This window comes from Dromiciops gliroides, chromosome 5 (genome assembly GCF_019393635.1).
Source record: "Dromiciops gliroides isolate mDroGli1 chromosome 5, mDroGli1.pri, whole genome shotgun sequence".
Lineage (NCBI taxonomy): Eukaryota > Metazoa > Chordata > Mammalia > Microbiotheria > Microbiotheriidae > Dromiciops > Dromiciops gliroides.
The window spans coordinates 287,031,035-287,048,291 of NC_057865.1; the positions used below are offsets into that span (position 1 = coordinate 287,031,035).

General features: G+C 43.8%; 1 protein-coding gene across 29 annotated transcripts in view; it reads right to left on the reverse strand.

The window, feature by feature from the left end:
* The window catches only part of RBFOX2 (RNA binding fox-1 homolog 2), a 305,017-nt gene that overhangs the window by 16,116 nt on the left and 271,644 nt on the right, over nt 1–17,257 (reverse strand). For 24 of the 29 annotated variants that reach the window (XM_043966378.1, XM_043966370.1, XM_043966380.1 and 21 more), the window contains 2 exons: nt 7,831–7,923; nt 4,788–4,848 (listed from right to left, as the gene is read on the reverse strand). In XM_043966378.1, coding sequence (XP_043822313.1) covers nt 4,788–4,848; nt 7,831–7,923 — 154 coding nt within the window. The remainder of the gene's footprint in view (nt 1–4,787; nt 4,849–7,830; nt 7,924–17,257) is intronic. The other 5 variants (XM_043966382.1, XM_043966384.1, XM_043966376.1 and 2 more) reach the window with 1 other exon arrangement.

Below are 17,257 nucleotides of genomic sequence, written 5' to 3' on the forward strand. Positions count from 1 at the left end.
CCTTAAATTCTGGGTGCAGGAGCCTGACTTCTCTCCCGTCTGCAGGAGCAGCCACAGAAGGCTTTGGAGCAGCAGTGACAGCAATGGAGTGTGCAGGAAGATCACTGTGGCAACTGTGAAGGAAAAAGTGGAGCAGGACGGTCTCCTTGGAGGAGGGCCCAAGAGCTTCCTCCTGGTGGGGAAGGCAAGGGCAGGTCTGGAGAGATGGTGATGGGGATGACTGTGGGAAACGAGGGAGAGCCCCAGATGCCTCCAGGATGCTGGTCGCCAGGTCACTGGGCCTCAGACTCCAGTCCATCTTCCTGAGAGCCCTTCATCTTTCTGAGTCTGTTTCATTTCTAAAACGAGGGGTTGAGACTGCATGACTTCTGAGGCCCCTTCCAGCTCTAAGAGCATGTAATGTGGGTGAAGTCACATCATTTCCTTAAATTCCAACTGAAATTGTGGTATTTTCTTGCAATTCACTAAAAGATAAAATTTCATTCACAAAACTCAAAGCCTGTCTTGTGCTGACTAGAGCATCACATAAATGGCCAATACCAGGATGTGTTCTGGCTTCAAAATCACTTTAGCTTTAATGTCAAAGACTTTCTTCTCTCTTTTCACCAACGTACCAGTCCCTGACAATCACCACATCCAGGTCTCAACAATGACTGGAAAATCAAATTGCATTTAACACTGGCTTACAAAGCTCTCTCTCTGTCTCTCACTCACTCTGAAGCAATCGAGCCAATGAGCTCAGCAGGCTCATGCCCTAGCTCTGCCTTTTACTGTGGGACCTTAGGCAAGTCACTCAACTTTGCTGGGTGTCAGCTTCCTTTTCTGGGAAATGAGGGGGACTGGATGGGACAGCCTCTAAGTCCCCACACACCTTTATAAGCCCTATAGCATAAGCAAGGGAATTGTTAATGAGTCACTGGGGCACCTTGGCCATGTCCCTGAACCGCCTGGGGATACAGTTTCTACATCTGTAAAATGTGGAGGCCATGCAGGCCCATATGCTGACCAGGAGAAACAGGCCAAAGGCGACCACCAGAGAGGGGGGTGGGCCATTCACAGAGGGCAAGTCCTCCAGGATGGGGGATGACCTCCTATGGGCACGTTATGGAAGGACCAGGGCAAGATGCAAGAGGCTGGATGAGCTGCAATCTATACCATTCCTAGGATATACATTCTCCTTGGCAAATACTACTTGGGCACAGATAAGTGCAAGATAATTTGGGTAACGAAAGACCAGTTAACAACCAGAGAGATCGGGAAAAGCTTCCTGGTGTAGGTGGCATCGGAACAGAGCCTCAAGGGAAGCTGAATATTCAAAGAGGAGAAAAGGGACATCTCAGGCTTGGGAGACAGACAGCCTGTGCAAAGCATGGAGGTGGGATGTGGGACAGAGATACGGTGAGCTCTGGGACATTAAACAAATAGAGGGTAATAAAATCAGGTTGGCCAGGTGGGCCACAGAGAGACCCTGGAGAACAGAGAGCTGGGCTGGGATCACTTTGTAGCTGAGGACACAGAAAATACAAGGAGGTCAGGGGTGAGCTCACAGCGATGGATGGGGCACTCAGAGGCCCCACTGACAAATCCCCCCTTTCCATATTGATCCTAACCTGACTATACAGAGTGCTTCAAAGAGCACATCACTATCTTATAACTCGTCTATCTTGTTGGTGATTTGTGTACATCTTATCCTGTGGCCTCGCAGTCCTGGCCATCTGCCTACAGCAGTGCCCTAGGGAGTCCTGGCCTTGCCATCGGCCCTGACGCTGAACTCCTTCCATGTGTTCTCCTCCAATTATAGTGGAAGCTCTGGGAAAGCTCTTTCTCTTTGTATCCCCAGCCTTTAGCTGAGCGCCCGAATGCTCATTCATTCATTCATTCATTCATCAGAGCGGCACAATAACCTTTTCAGATCAGATAAAGCCACACTATCATTCCCATTTTACAAATGAAGAAACTGAACTTTGGAGAGTTAAGAGACTTGCCAATAGAATTTTCTTAGAATAAGCCTTTGTCATCTTGTGTAAATTTCTAACTTGAAGACATCCTGGTTATTGCAGCTCCTCGTGGATTCCTTTTCAATAGGCTGCCCTGCTCATGTTCAGAAGCGAGCTAGCTTACAATCAGTCTCAGCTTTGCCAGTAGGCCCAAAGCCTCCACAACCCCACAGATGTTAATGACACAATGGTCACAAACTGGAACCACCGTCTTCAGTGTGGACAATGCAACACCTGCCTTAGCAAAGGTCAACCAACAGGAATTTATTAAGAACATCCTCAGTGCTGGGCACTGGGGATAAAATGACAAAGAACGAAGCAGGCCCTGCCTTCGGGGAGTCTTCACTCGACTGGGAGGATCACGCAAGTGCACACGCATGTTCATGCACACACAAGTACATGGCACACAACAAAAGTAGCTACATGTACATATACACACATCATAAATGTATGCATGATCAATACCAGGCAGGGTGGGAGGGAAGGCGCTGGCGGCATCACAAAGGAGATAAGGGATTAAGGAAGGAGTGCATTCCTTGGGAGATGACAGGTTCAAAGGCACAAGAAAAGAGAAGGGAAAAACAGTCAGTATGGCTGCATTGTAATGTAGGGAAGAACAGCCAATGGATGAGAAGGCTGCAGATCCTGGTCGGGTCAGGCTGAGGATGGCTTTAAAAGCCCTCCTGCCCCCAGGGGTTTATGGTTGATCCTAGAGGGAAGAAGGGGCCACGGGGCTTCACCGAGGAGGAGAGTAACCTCGGCAGCCGGGTGGAGGATGGAGACCAACCAGGCCACTGCAACAGCCTCTCGGAGAAGGGCCAGAGGCCAAGGGCAAAGATGTGGCAACTGAGGGAGGGAGGGAGGGGTCCCCTGGGGGGTCCCTCTGAGAGAGCAGGTGTGTTTGGGAGGCATGGACTTGGTGGGAATGAACACGAGCTCCACAGCACACGTGTGGAGGGGAGACCCTCTGAGAGACAGCCCCAGGTGAAAGAGAAAGCTGTGGGGCTGAAGCCAGAGATGTGGGTATGAAATCCAGGAGAGCCAACGCAGGCATCAGGGAGAGCATGTACAGAGGAAAGAGGCTGAAGCACAGAAGCTTGGGGAGGGGGCTGGTTAATGACAGCCTCCAGACTGGGAAGAGGAGACAAGGGCCACCAGGGGAGGGGGAAAGGCCAGGAGAGCACCACCTTGTCCAGCAGGAGCCACGACAGAGGAGCTGAGGAGGGGGTGAGCCATGGCTTATGGTCAGATGGAAGAAAGCTGAGTTTCTGATGAAGGGGGGCAGGACACAGCAAGGAATGGTCAGGTTCAGGGCATGACTATCCCTGTGTAGGTCTAGGTCAACTAGGAGAGGTCATGGGTTTGAGAGACTGAGGAACAAGGAGCCACATATCCCAAGTGCTGGGATCCCCTAGTGTAAGGCCAGGAACTGGGGAGGAGAGGATGACGTTGAGCCAGGCCACCTCCATGCTGCTTAACTCAGGGTAAGTGAGGGTATTGTAAGAGGCCAACACCCATTAAGGTCACCACTGGCTCTAAATCTATGATCTCTGGAGGTCCAGTCCACCCCCCCCCCCATTTTACAGATTGGAAAACTGAGACCCAGAGATGGGCATTGACTTGCTCAGAGTCTCATGATTATGTGCTAGAATTCAAATGCAGGTTCTCTCAATCCAAAGTCAGGGGTCTTTCATCAATGCCACACATGTGGCATCGAGGCTGTTTGGCCACCACAGAAATGAGGACCTCCCCAACACACACACACACACACACACACACACACACACACACACACACACACACACACACACACACAATATATGCATGAACAATTGGCCTCTTTAGGTCACGCATTACTGAAGGAAACTGTGGGGCCTAGTGATATAAGAGCCCAGTTTAACCACTGAATAATTGGATCTGATCGTCAGGGCAAGTGTTAGAGGTGTAGCGGTCAAACTGATAATGCTCTGTCTTGGGAGTCTGGGACCCAGGCAATAATCCAGCCTCTGACACTGACTAGCTGTGTGACCCTGGGCAAGTCACCTCTGCTCTGGGTCACAGTTTCCTCCTTGATGAAATGAAGGTCCCTTCCAGCTCTAACTTATTGTGTTCTCTATTACATTCATTTGAAAAAATTCAATTGCATCTTTGTTGGGGGGCGGGAGGAAAGAGAATAGGCACTTATATAGCATCTAACTAGAGTGCTAAGCTCTTTAAAAATGTCATCTCATTTGATCCTCACAACAAGCCTGTGAAGTAGGTGCTGTGATTAGCCCCATTTTACAGTTGAGGAAACTGACACAAACAGGCTTAAGTGACTTGCCTGGAGTCATATAGCTATTAAGTGTCTGAGGCTGGATTTGAACTCAGCTCTTTCTGACTTTAGGCCCAGCACTCAATCTACTATGCCACCAGCTACCAGGTGGATGTCAAGTTTTGTGAGCATCTGGGAGTGTGCAAAGTAGGTAAGTGATAAGAAAAATGGGATAAATGCTTTTACCCACAGAGGGAACAAAAGCACCTAGAAGTATTAGGTGCTCACTGTCCATCAGCATGCCTATGTATATAAAAGGGCTACAAGACCATGAGCATGAACAAAGTCCAGATTAATCGTAAAGACTGAAGTGAAGAGCTCAGTGAGTCCCAGAAGGGACAAGTACATCCTAAAAGGAGAGAGGGGCAACGCTGCAAAGGCAGCAATATTTTAACTATGTGGGAGTCTTCGCAAAGGTCCTCTGTTTGCCCAGGAAATACCCACCACCTTCCCAAACCCAAGCAGTAGACTCTTACCATTTGCATATGGGGTGACCATCTTCTTGTTGGTCATTACGCGTGCTGTTGCGTTATTCACCTACAAATAAAAAAAGGGAAGGGGAGGGGAGGGGAGGAAGCAGATCATGTTAGCAAAGATGAAGGTGTCTTTATCCACTGTCATAATAAAATACTTTAAGTAAAGAAGCAAAGAGCTCTTTATAAAAATGTAAATTACAGTTATAGTCTTAATTTTAATAATTAAAGTAGTAATAAAAGATAAATATATCTATATTTGATATTTTAATCAAATTATTCATTAAACAAGGCCAACCAGAGTAAAATGTAGTTTCTCTAGCTCCAAATGGGAAGTTTAGAATCTTCATTTGCACCTTAGCAAACGTGTGCTAATAATTCTCGTAGGACTGACTGAAGCAGAAAAACTTCTATTTTGTGGGGAGCATGGAAAGGTACATGGGATGCCACTGTACTTTTAAAAAAGTTACAAGAAGTGGCAGGTCACAGGGGTCAATGAAGTAGACTTTCAGATAGGACAGAAAAGTAACCTATCAGAGGTAGCAGGCTCTTTTCCAGTCCATTAACATCGGTGGAAGACTTGTAGTGTGCAAAGCCCATTGTTATTTGGAGCTGGTTGGGAAAAAGTCAAGGACTTTTGGTCCCTGTCAGTTGATGGTGTTCATGGTAATTTCCACCTCTCCAGGTCCAATGGCTAATTCATATCACATATGCACACACAAAAATTTCCACAGTGCCAAAAGAATAGACATTTTTGGTGATAGATGAAAATGTATAGCTTTGCTTCACTCTCCACCCTCTTTACAGAACTCTGTATATTTTCAAGCATTCTCAGTGCCTCAGCAAGTGGGTGTTACAGAAATGGTGCTGATAAAGAAAAGATGAATGGGGTTTGGAAGCCAAGAAATTGCAGCCCGTGTCAGAATCAGCCTCAAAGCTACTGCAAGGAGGGTGAAGCCTCATCCCAGAACTCAATTACTGGTTGGGTTGTCAGGTCATAATGGATCTAGAAGCCACCAAAAGACAAATGGGGAAAAAATAACTTACTTCTTTTTCTTGCGGCATACTGAGTTGAAAACTGGTGCAAGGAGAAGAGCTGAAACTACATTTACTCTTGTTCAACCCACCAAACAATATAAACATTTTACATTTAAAAAGAAAGAATGGGATACAACAATGATGAGACTTGAAGCATGCAAGTTAAAAAACACACACACAGAGATAAAAGAAAGAAAAAAAAACAATCAATTGGGGAGAGGAAGGGGAGAGGAAGGGAAGAATGGGTCTCACAGACAACCACTAAGATGGCGCGAGAGCCTGAAATCAGCTGCTACAGCAGAGGGCAGCACAAGCACTTAAAGGAAAAATGGCCAAAACCCATCAGAGACCACCAGTCAGCAAAGGGGGACCAACAGCGGCATGGGAGGTCAGGGCAGAGGAGGGTAGGAAGGGAAGAAGGAAACAGAGAGAGAAAGGGAAGAGAAAGAGGACAAAGAGAGAAGATAGAAGACAGAGGGTGAACTGAAAACAAGACAGAATAGAGAGAGGGGAGAGAAAACGGAAAAAGAAAGGGGAGAGAGAGGAAGAGGGATGAGAAGGAAGAGAAACAGAGAGAGAAGGGAGGGAAGCCCCAAGAAAAAGCAGGAAAGATTACAGACGGAGGCGAAGGGATAGAGGCAAAGAAAAATGGGAAGGAGCTGAGGGCTCCAGAGAAGACAAGAAGGCAGAAGAGGAACCAAAGAAAACTCAGAGCCACATACGGAAGGCTTGGAGGAGAGTGAGAAAGAGGGAGGGGAGGGGAGGGTGCATTAATAAAACCAGCCAGACTGGAGTTCAGTAACTCTGAGTAAGATGTGCAGGGGAAATCACCATGAAGTCAGTAATCAAACAGCTCAGACTGCTACAAAACGATATGGACATCCAAAATCCAGGCGGCATTACTCAACAGCATTGAAAATAAAAGGGGGAAAGGGAAAAGGAGGGGGAAACAACAAGTCAAATCACATTTTGTAGTGTTCATGTGAGATGGCAGATGGATTTTTCTTTCTTATTTAATTGTTTTGTAATTAAATTTGTTTTTTTAAGCTTCTTCTCTAGCGCTTTTATTTCACTTACCGCCAACTCGTACCATCGCCAGCTTTGTGTATAGTTACCATGGAAAGAGTGAGTCAAGTGAAGGGCCCTAAACGCTAAACCATTGGAAAAGGAAATAAAAAAAAGCAAAATATGCAGACATCTTACTCAAAACAGCGGCTTTTATATTTAATACTTTTTTTCCTTTTAGAGGCGGGCAGGGGAGAAGGGGCCAGTTAACCTTCACCATGGTGTAGAAGAAAAGCTAGTGAGCACCAGGTGGTGGCCTTGATAACAACAGTCCTTTATTAGCCGGCCCAGCCAAATCTTGGATTGCAAGGTTTTGTGGTAATCATTTTCAGAACTGTTGGAATTTCTGATTTTTAAGCAGACTGGTGAAGTTTGGTTTTTGTTTTTTAGAAGCCCATTGTGAGCTTGGTCCCTCTCCCCTTAACCATACCCCGCCCCCACCCCCCAATCAAATTCTATCAAAAACAATCTCCTCCCCCTTTCTAGCACCTCACACTCATATGGAGGAGAACTGGCCTCTAAGGAGAGAGAGAGAGGATACTGGCTGGTACCCTGCTTCATTCTAGGACACAGAGTTAGAAATTGGATAGTATTTTTTCTAGTTAGTTTTGTTCAGGTCTGATATCAGAAATTCGGAGCCTCGCAAACTGAAGCAAAGGAAAATCAAGACAGCAGAAGGGTGAAAATTTTGGAGAAGGGGGGAAAAGAAACAAATAAAAAAAAATCAAAACAAACTTAAAATCCCCAAACAACCAAAAACTTTGGGAGGTGTAGGGGTGTCACTTTTATACATGTCAGTGCAGGAAGGTGATAGACATAGAGACACAAACACACACACGCACACACACGAGACAGGGTTCCAAATGTGAAATAAGGGAGGCAAGACACAAAAAAAGAAATAAAAAGAATAGAAAGAAGAAATTGAATTATTGAAGACATGCACCTCGATTTTACGGCCCTCTACCACGGTGCCGTGTAATTTCTCCCTGGCCCTGTCTGCATCAGCACTATTCTCGAAAGTTACGAACCCGAATCCCTGCATGCAGCGGGAGAAGGGGGGAAAACATGCACATCGTTATATTGAAGTACTGATCTCTAGGTAAATAGAGAAAAAATATCACAGTATGAAATCGACATCAGCACAACTCAGCAATACTCTCCTAGAGTCACATCTTCGGTTCATGCATGTTTCATAAAAGGAAATGAAATCCAATAAAAGAATAAAGAATTATAATCAGAACAATAGTAATAATAATAATAATAATAATATAAATAACAGTAATAATAAAATAAAACATAAAGCAATTGAGGCCAGACCAAAATGAAGGTATAAAGTTACTCGGATCCTACTATTTAAAAGGTAATTTATAATAAACGAGGGTGTTTATTCCAAACTCCTTTCTCACTATTTTGATGCTCAACACTGCAATCTTCATGAGGTACTAAGTAATACCTGAAGTTTTCAACAGTTCTGGAACTAGACAAATCACAGCTGCAAAGGCCTCCTGGCATTGTCAGCCTAGAGGCTGCCTTATCTATCCACACAGACTTTACCAATGGGCACTGTCCTACCATCTGAGCTACCCTCTGACCTGCTCCTCACAGAAAGCACTTTCATTCCCCATAGAAAAATAGAGATATAGAATCACATCTTGAAGGGTGATTCCCTGGACGGCAAAGGACAGACCAGAAGGCACCATGAGATGAGCCACGACGACTGGGGTCTTCTGGAAAACTGGCTCATGTGAACGACAGAAGAGTAGCTGTCTCCGCTACAAACTTGTGATTTATTGCCAAACTTATCAGTACTGTTCCAGAGAAACAAAATAAAAATGAGTTAAAGGTAATGGGAAACTGAAATTAGTTGGGTGGTACCCAGGTCTTGGGATTCACAAGGAACAAGTGCAGAGGAGTGGCCAATACCATGGCCACAATTCTCCAAACAGCTGCTGCCTCAGGGAGAAGGTATGTGTGTGACGACCCAGTGCCTTTGGCATGCATCACACCCACTTTACAGATGAGGAGACAAAGGCCCGGGCCCTGTCCCACATGCTCCCCACATGTGCTGCCATGACACAACTGCTCTGTTTGGTGTTCCCTGTGGATTCCTCTTACTGGTGTGGCTCAGGGAGAGCGGTGCTCCCATGTTGTGACCCATCCCTCGCTGGTTCAGGGAATCAGGCATTAACCTCTTCCTGTGTAGGCATGAAGTGAGCAGAATAATGGGACCCAAGACATAATAACAATAATGGGCTCAGTGGTGCCACTGGCCATATCTTATGGCAAATGATTAGTCACCATTATGCCAATGTTCCTTTCTTCTGACAGCTCACTCCTTATCTATCCTCCCTGCCGCTGCAAGGGCCCCAAAATGTTTGTGATTCTGCTTGTCCACTTCTACCTTGTGACAGTCTCAGGATTTCCCAATAAAAGCTTTCATCTTGCATCAACAACCACCACATTGTACTCCCCCTTATTCTTTGAATCCTGTCCGATTCCTGGGCCACCAGGAGCATTCAGTGTTTGCTGACATTATCTTCTCTTATCTCAGAGCCCCTGGGTAAGCTACAAATTTACTGAACTGAAATGGTCAGCAGTGCACACAAGTAACCAAATTCCTCCTGGGATTTTAGATAAACCATTTTAAACACTAAGGGAGATCAAGTCCTTCTTTTAGTGCATGGAGTTACTTTTCTAAAGTCCTCCTCTTTTTTTACTGAACAATCCCCATCACAAAGAACTCTCAGAATTATGAAATAACCTGATTCAAAGACTACCAGGTTGCTCTAGGCCTGTGTTCAGTCCTCTTTTGGAGGTAAAGTTGTAAACTGCTTTGAAGTGTAAACAGGGATTGAATTTCAAATGCAAATTCCCACCCAAAGTGTGTCCAGGCAATTCACAAGTGAATCAGCCTGTTATCAGGCAGCCTGAATCAGACAGTTATCTGAACAAGCTTTTACTACAGAAAAGAGGAGGCCAGATTAATTATCACCAGTGGCCACTATCTTGGGAAAAAAGAACCTTCCAATGGGACTAAAACTTTGGGGAAAGCTACCTGCTAACCATAGTGAGGCTCTTCCAGCACTTTTCAAGAGGGCCACATTTGGTTCTATTTCCATAATGTCAAAATCTTTTTGTCATTATCTACAGCAGAACAGAATGAGTCTGCAGGAGGTACTCATTAACTAATATATACTCAAATTTTAAATATATATAACATATATATATATATATATACACATTCATATATAATATATATACTCACATATATTATTATATATATTTTATATATACCCATAACTAGTAACTATAAGGGTAACAACCAAAGTTCTGAAAAGTCTCATTTGGGACCAGGGCTGATTACAGCTATGGTAGTAGGGCCCACCCTGGCTGTTCAAGCCTTACCCGGCAGTCTGCCTCCTGTCTGAGGTCTAAGAGGTTCATCCCAGGGTTGGGCTCAGGATGAAGGATCTCTGAGTCACTGTAACCCCTTCTGTGGGAGCTGTGACCTGCACTGGTGGAGAGTAACTGCAGTGACAAAGCTACAGACTATAGGAGGAAGAAGCAAAGTCCCTCTGGGTTTATTTAAAGCCCTTCTTCAGAATCATTTCTGACACCTTCACAGAAGACTATCATTCTGCCTTCCCAGTCACTTTCTGAGGGCGAGGACACAGGTACTTGTCCCAATTTACAAGTCAAAATAAACAAAAGCACCCAGCCAGTGGGAGTAGAAATTGGGACAAGAATCCATTTCTCTGAAAGCCTATAAGCCTCTTTTAATTGTCAGTTTCTTTCCTCATGTCTCAGGGATCCCTGAAAGGCTCTTTTTCTATAATCTTTCTGTTCCACAGCCTCGGTGAGACTGACTGCACGTGCATCCAAAAGAATGAGCAGGGGCATCACAAATACTCAATTCTGACAATGTCAAAAAAAAACCCGCTGGAAATTTAATAGTCAGCAAATATAAAATACTAACATCGGGGCAGCGAGGTGGCACAGTGGATAGAGCACCGGCCCTGGAGTCAGGAGTACTTGAGTTCAAATTCGGCCTCAGACACTAACGCTTACTAGCTGTGTGACCTTAGGCAAGTCACTTAACCCCAAATGCCTCACTAAAAAAATCCAAAACCAAAAAAAAAAAAAAAAACCCACCAAAAACAAACTAACATCTCCATTTGCTTGCTTAACATCTCCACAATAATATTCTCATAGTCTAGAGTTGGAGCCCAACTTCATCCTTAAATCACTTACAAAATTCTTATGAACAGAAGCATCTACATTGTGCAGAGAACACTGAGACAACTTATTTTATTAGGTCCAGGGCTTTTAAAGGCAAACTCTATTGATACTAACAGTACAGGCAGTTTGGGAAGTGGTGGGGAGAGGAGAGAAGTCTCTTTGTTCTAGTGGAGACTCCAGAAATGAAGAGAGACTTAAGAGGCCTGAGGAAAGCAAGGGTGGGAGCATGCATTAGAAAGGGGAGAGGAGTTGGCCAGGAAGAGAGAACCATTTTAAGTGGTTACTCTGTTGATTCATTGGATATATTATAGAGTTGCTAGTAGCTTGGAAAGTTCAAAACTTGGAAACATGAAGTTACAGCAAGTTATTTTTTAGAAACTTATAATTTGCATCCAAATAGGCCCTGCTGATCATTGGCTTTGCAGAAAGTTAGTTGGGCCCCTGTGGCCAAGAAAGTGATACTTAAAAAATTTAGAATAGCTTCAACTCCTCTTATAAACCAAATCAAGGTCAGATGACCTCTAAGGTTCTCCCAACCCTGGCAACCAATGGTTCTATGAAATCTGAATCAATCAGACTAAGTACAATTTCAAACAGCAGATGAAAGACCTCCTATAGAAAAATAGATAGAGAGCACTTGGTACTCAAACTTAATTTAAAGAAATGAAATTTTTCTTCCCCAAAGCATTATGGGATAAGATTTAACCTAAATCCTGTTTCCCAGGTTTTCTGATTAGCTATAAGATGTTACAGCAAAAACGCAACACTGGAAGACGGAGGAGCTGTGTCTCTATCAGCCGTTAGTGCTATCACTGACTCAGGTCTCCTACAGAGGGTTTTCATTCGTCAGGTACATAGCTCATAACACTTCTTGCCACATGTCCTGGCACCATTTCCAATTGAGGGTGCTTGGGAACCGAGTAACTGTCACCCTTTTAGTCTGGCCTCCGACTCTGCAATAAATAACAAGCAACAGGATGAGTAGTGTAAAAAGAAAAAAAATGTAGATAAATATATTGAGATAATCTTTGAATGTTTCCATCTCTGAAGAATGAGAAAGAAAATTTACCATGTAACTTTTAAGGGAGAAATCAAAAGCAGACGGTTCTCCTGGGTATGGCCAGAACACAGAAATTAAAAAATAAAATAAATAAAATAAACAAAAAACAAACCAAAGTAAAACAAAAAGCCCCAAACCCATAAAGTGAAAACAAAAGGAAAGTAAACGAAGCCCTCTTAAAATCCATGCATTGTTAACTCTTAGTTTTAAGCATAGTGAAAAAATATTCGCCTCTACAGCGTTATTTATCCCAAGATGCTAAAGATCAACCAAGCTTTATTTGCTCTTACATTCCAAAATTCATCTTGCACATATTTCAAAAATAAATTCCTTTTGCAGTCAGTCAAGGCTCAAAGCCCCAGGAAATAGCCAGGCAACCCCAGCACCAGCTTCTGAGGCCTCGGGGGGTCCGAGGCTACCACCACCCTCTCCCCACCATCTTGGGAAGAACACACCTGAGATAAGTGATGAGCTCATTCTAGCTGAAGTGGGCCTGGCTCAAGATCACAGTACTACTAACTATTCTGCTCCATGCTGGCTTCTACAAGGCAGTTTCTTCTACCTCAAGGGTTACAGTCTCCCCATTTTCAGTTTGATTTCTCAGTCGGGTGGATCTCTCAAGGGAAGGAATTGAGTAGTCTTCCAGATTACCAGCAACAAGGACAGCAACCTTGCTTCAACTGCTTCAAGCATTAGTGTAAATCAGGAAGAATACCTAGAATTTGTGCATTTCTTCATTGGCAACTTGATTATACAATACTGTACACATTATTCTAGATGCAAACAACACCCCCATTTCTTCCCAATGATGGTGAGAGAAGAGTTTGTCCTAAGAACATTATAAGCTGCCCTTGTTAGGTGGCAAGGCAATATTTCCTAACATTTTGGTTATTTTCTTATTTTTCTGGAAGGAGGAATTAACCACATCTAGAACATGTTTGATTTCGGGGGTGCTGGACTTTTAAGAGGGTCAACTAATTGGCTGGAATGCTATCTAGGAGGTGGAGTAGAATGGCGAGAGTCTGTAAAGCTTCTCCTGAGAAACTGGGGCTATGTGTCTGGAGAAGAGACAGACTTAAGAGCATATGATCTGGGGCAGCTAGGTGGCGCAGTGGATAGAGCACCGGCCCTGGAGTCAGGAGGACCTGAGTTCAAATCTGGCCTCAGACACATGACACATACTAGCTGTGTGACCCTGGGCAAGTCACTTAACCCCAATTGCCTCACTTAAAAAAAAAAAAAGAGCATATGATCTGAAATATCTAAAGGGTGATCTCACAGAAGAAGTAGTAACCTCATTCCATTACTCCAGAGGCCAGAACTACGACCAATTGCCATGGTCAGTGGGGCAACTTTTGGCTTAAAATAGGAAATAACTTTCTAATAAATCAAACTGGCCAACAACAAACTCAACTGCCTTAAAAAGTGGTATGCTCTCCATTATGAGAGGTGGGCAAGTAGAGGTTGGAAGGGAGGCTAGACAGGGGATCCTTACACTGGGTAGGAGACTGAACTAGTTAATCCCTTAGGTCCTTCTCAACTTCCAAGGTTTTTTCCTCACTTGTGAGGCATTTCATTACAGTTAGGCTTTAAAGGATATATATCTCCGCAACAGCACTAGGAACAATTAAGACAAATGTTGGTAGTTTAAATGTACAGAGATAAATATCCAGTCATGTTTCTTATTTCATCTGTGAGACATTTCTTGAGGAAAACAATTTGTATATCAGCAACTTTCCTGGCAAGGATATAATTTCTCATCATGTTTGAATGTATGTTTTCAAAAAGATGGAAGGATATTCTAACTGTTCTTGTTTCAATTCGTTTGAGAAAATTAGACAGTAGAATTTCTTTTCTTTTTGGGGAGAGGGAAGGTAGAGGAAGTGATGAGAAACAGGATATGAAATGATAGGGCAACAGAATAACAGCCATCTAAAATAGGCTAAATAAGATTTAGAACTTCCAAGGCAAAAATGAAGGGACAAAATAGTTTCGTTAGAAACAATCAAAAAACCCTCCATGTAAGGGAAAACAAAGTCACCCTCTACAGGCAACTTGAAAAAATGGAAAGCCACGAGGCTACCCGATATTCCCCTGTGCTTTCAGACAGATGAGCAGCAGGCAATGGTGGAGGTGTGGGAAAACAGAGAGGCAGCTCTTAGGGACAGAAGGTTTAGGTGAAAAACCTGCTGGCTCTGCTAATTTGCTACCTGTGTAAATGACTGGGTAAATCAAGTCATTTCTCTGGGCCTCAGTTTCCTCATCTGTAAAATAAAAAAGCTGGACAAGAGGGTCCCTACAGTTCCTTTGAAAAGAAGCAATGATCAATAATACCATTCTCAAGAGCCCCAGAATTCTGTGAGTCAGTGACTTCAGGGCAGAACAAAGAGATGTCTCTTGGAGGGCAGCTCCCACCTCATCAGGGCACTCAGTCTGACACATACTCTGGCTCGCTAGTGTCTCATCACTAATTTTCCTATCTCCACTGCAGGAAAATCAGGATGGCCATTTTCTAAAGAGAAGCACTCCTGCACAATGAGTGACTGGTTTCTAAAACAAGGTTATTCCCTTTCCAATCACATGCCCACCTTACATGTTAAGCCCTCACTAAGTGGAATTTCTTATCAATATATAAAAGAGTACCTATTGTAATGAGAAATTTAGCTCAGTCACTGATAGATAGAAAAGGTTCATCAGCTTATCTCAGGTGATCCCTAAAGAAAAGATCCTAGTGTTTGGATATCCCATTTTACCTCTATCACCCTCCGCAGAGCAATTTCAGGGGCCCATTTCAGCCAAGAACTTTGGACAGACTTAAGAAGGGACAAAGAATCACACCCGGAAGCCGTGGATGGGTTTCCCACCAGTGCTGGAAGGCAGATCCAGGGCTAGTTTAGGGTTTGGTGCTATGCTTTAAAAACATTGATTCCACCCAATACAAGGTATGTCCTTTAGGAATTCAGGGAAGAAGAAAGGGGCAGTGAGGAACACAGGACAAAGCTGACAGCAGCGGGACTTGGTTTTGGACTCTTCCAAAAAGAGAGAAAGAAATAAGGTCTCCATCATTAGTTTAGAAAGAAAGGTACAGGGCAGTGGAAATTCCATCAGGTGAATTTACCATGTTTTGGTGGAGTGAACACCCAGAAGTGAGAAAAAGAAGCCATAAGAAAGATTCATTTCCTTTGCTTCACAAGAATTTCATTAACTCATTTTCCCACTACGGAGCAGGCCCTCAATGCCCAGAGCACCTGCATCCCATGAAAGCACATTGGGCTTCCGGTTTCCAGACTTTAGTGAGGAGCATCATGAAGCAAGTACTTAAAGCCAAAGCTGGTCAGGCTGCCTCATGGGGCAAAGGCTCTGCGGCCTGGCGCTACCTCGGAAGCAGTTGCTCCCTTCCCCTCGGAGCCGGAGCATCAGTTTGGCACCTGCTTGTTGAGGAGAAATCAACAACAAGCAATGGGAAACTATGCCACAGAGGAGCGGAGGTCCAGCGTGCAGAGTCCTCTATGTCACGTCCCCTTTAAAAATACTTACCGAGGAAATTCCTGGGGAAAATTCTGTAGGGCTAGCAGCAGCCAATCTTTTTTTTGTTTGTTTTAACTGAAAACCGGAAGCCTAGAGCACAATTACCTTCTTACACAGTTAAAAGGCAGGCTGACATTCACAATTCAATACTCTTAAGACACAAGCCACTTGAAGTCTTTGGGGCATCAGCTTCTTATCAGGGAGGCAAAGATGTATATATACACATTGGGGAGCGCTTCACACTGTCTGGCTTGTGCTTCATTAGAGAAGCCAAAGTTCTCAGGTGGGGTGGGCAGACGTGGAGGGCACAAGAAGTGGGGAAGGGAGGACACATACTAGGTTTTAGGGCAAAACTATTCTAGGTCTAGGTTGAAATTGCATCAAGGACCATGCAGATGGAGACAGGGAACGAGAGGTAAATGAACTCACTCCTCGGATGACAGTCCAACTGGCCTTCTTTTTCTTTTCTGATCACCTTCTGAAGTGATGACATTTGGCTGCAGCCAAATACTCTTGCCACATTTGAGCAGAAATGACTGAATGAAAATTAGGTCAACAAGTAGAGCCTAGACTAGTGTTGGCAAGGCTGGTGAGTGTCTAGGGTGTGTTGTGTGGGTGGGATGGATACATTTTAATATTATTCTTTATAAATTTCCTATTTTTAATGCTAGAAAACTCCGTCCTCCATGGTATAGCATTTATTTTGGGATAAGGGGATTGGCATGTATTGCAGCGACAGTTCATCGTAGTGCATGCCCCGGGGGAGGGAGCAGTGAATAATGTTCAAATGTATTGGGGGCAGGCACAGGTTTCACGCCTGACTTAAGAAACACACACAAAACACTTTGTGCTTCAGCTCTGCTAATAGAGCTTTAGGATATACATCAGGATAACTGAAGAGAGGAAAGTAAAATTTAGCAATTTAGCCACGGCCAAGTGAGACTTATTTAATTTGCTGAAAGGAGAAGCATTTTCAGAATAAACTACACCAAAGTCTGTTTCCTAAAGATTTGCTCAGAACACTTCTTTGATATGGTAATAAACTTATCCACCCAAATTTTTCCTTTCATTTTTGTAAGTGCATAGATTTTTAAAACCACACAAGCCAGGTACTGAAGATGCTAAATAAGTTAGTGGAATACAGGAAATGCTTATTGTGATTAAAGTATTAAATTTAGCATCAGTTAAGCCAAACATTCCTTTATAAGGATTCTCCTTGCCTGCTTCGTTGCAGGTTTCATACTGAATTTCCTTGGAAGGAGTCAAATCTGTTGTCAAACCCTGCACTGTGTATTTTGATGAAAAACCATCACCAGTCTTTGCCTTTGGGAATGGAGGGATTTATCGTGGGGTCTCCTGGTGGGCAGGGCGTCCTTCTACAATATCTAAAAAATGGAAAAAAATCAATTCCTGGTGAAAATTTGGGCCACTGTGGCTTGCTTTAATTGAGGCCATTAAAAGCTGCTTTTCCTGTGTTTCGAGGACAGCTCTGATTGCTTAAAAGATGAAGGGGAATCAATTCTATAAGTACAATATTAAATGT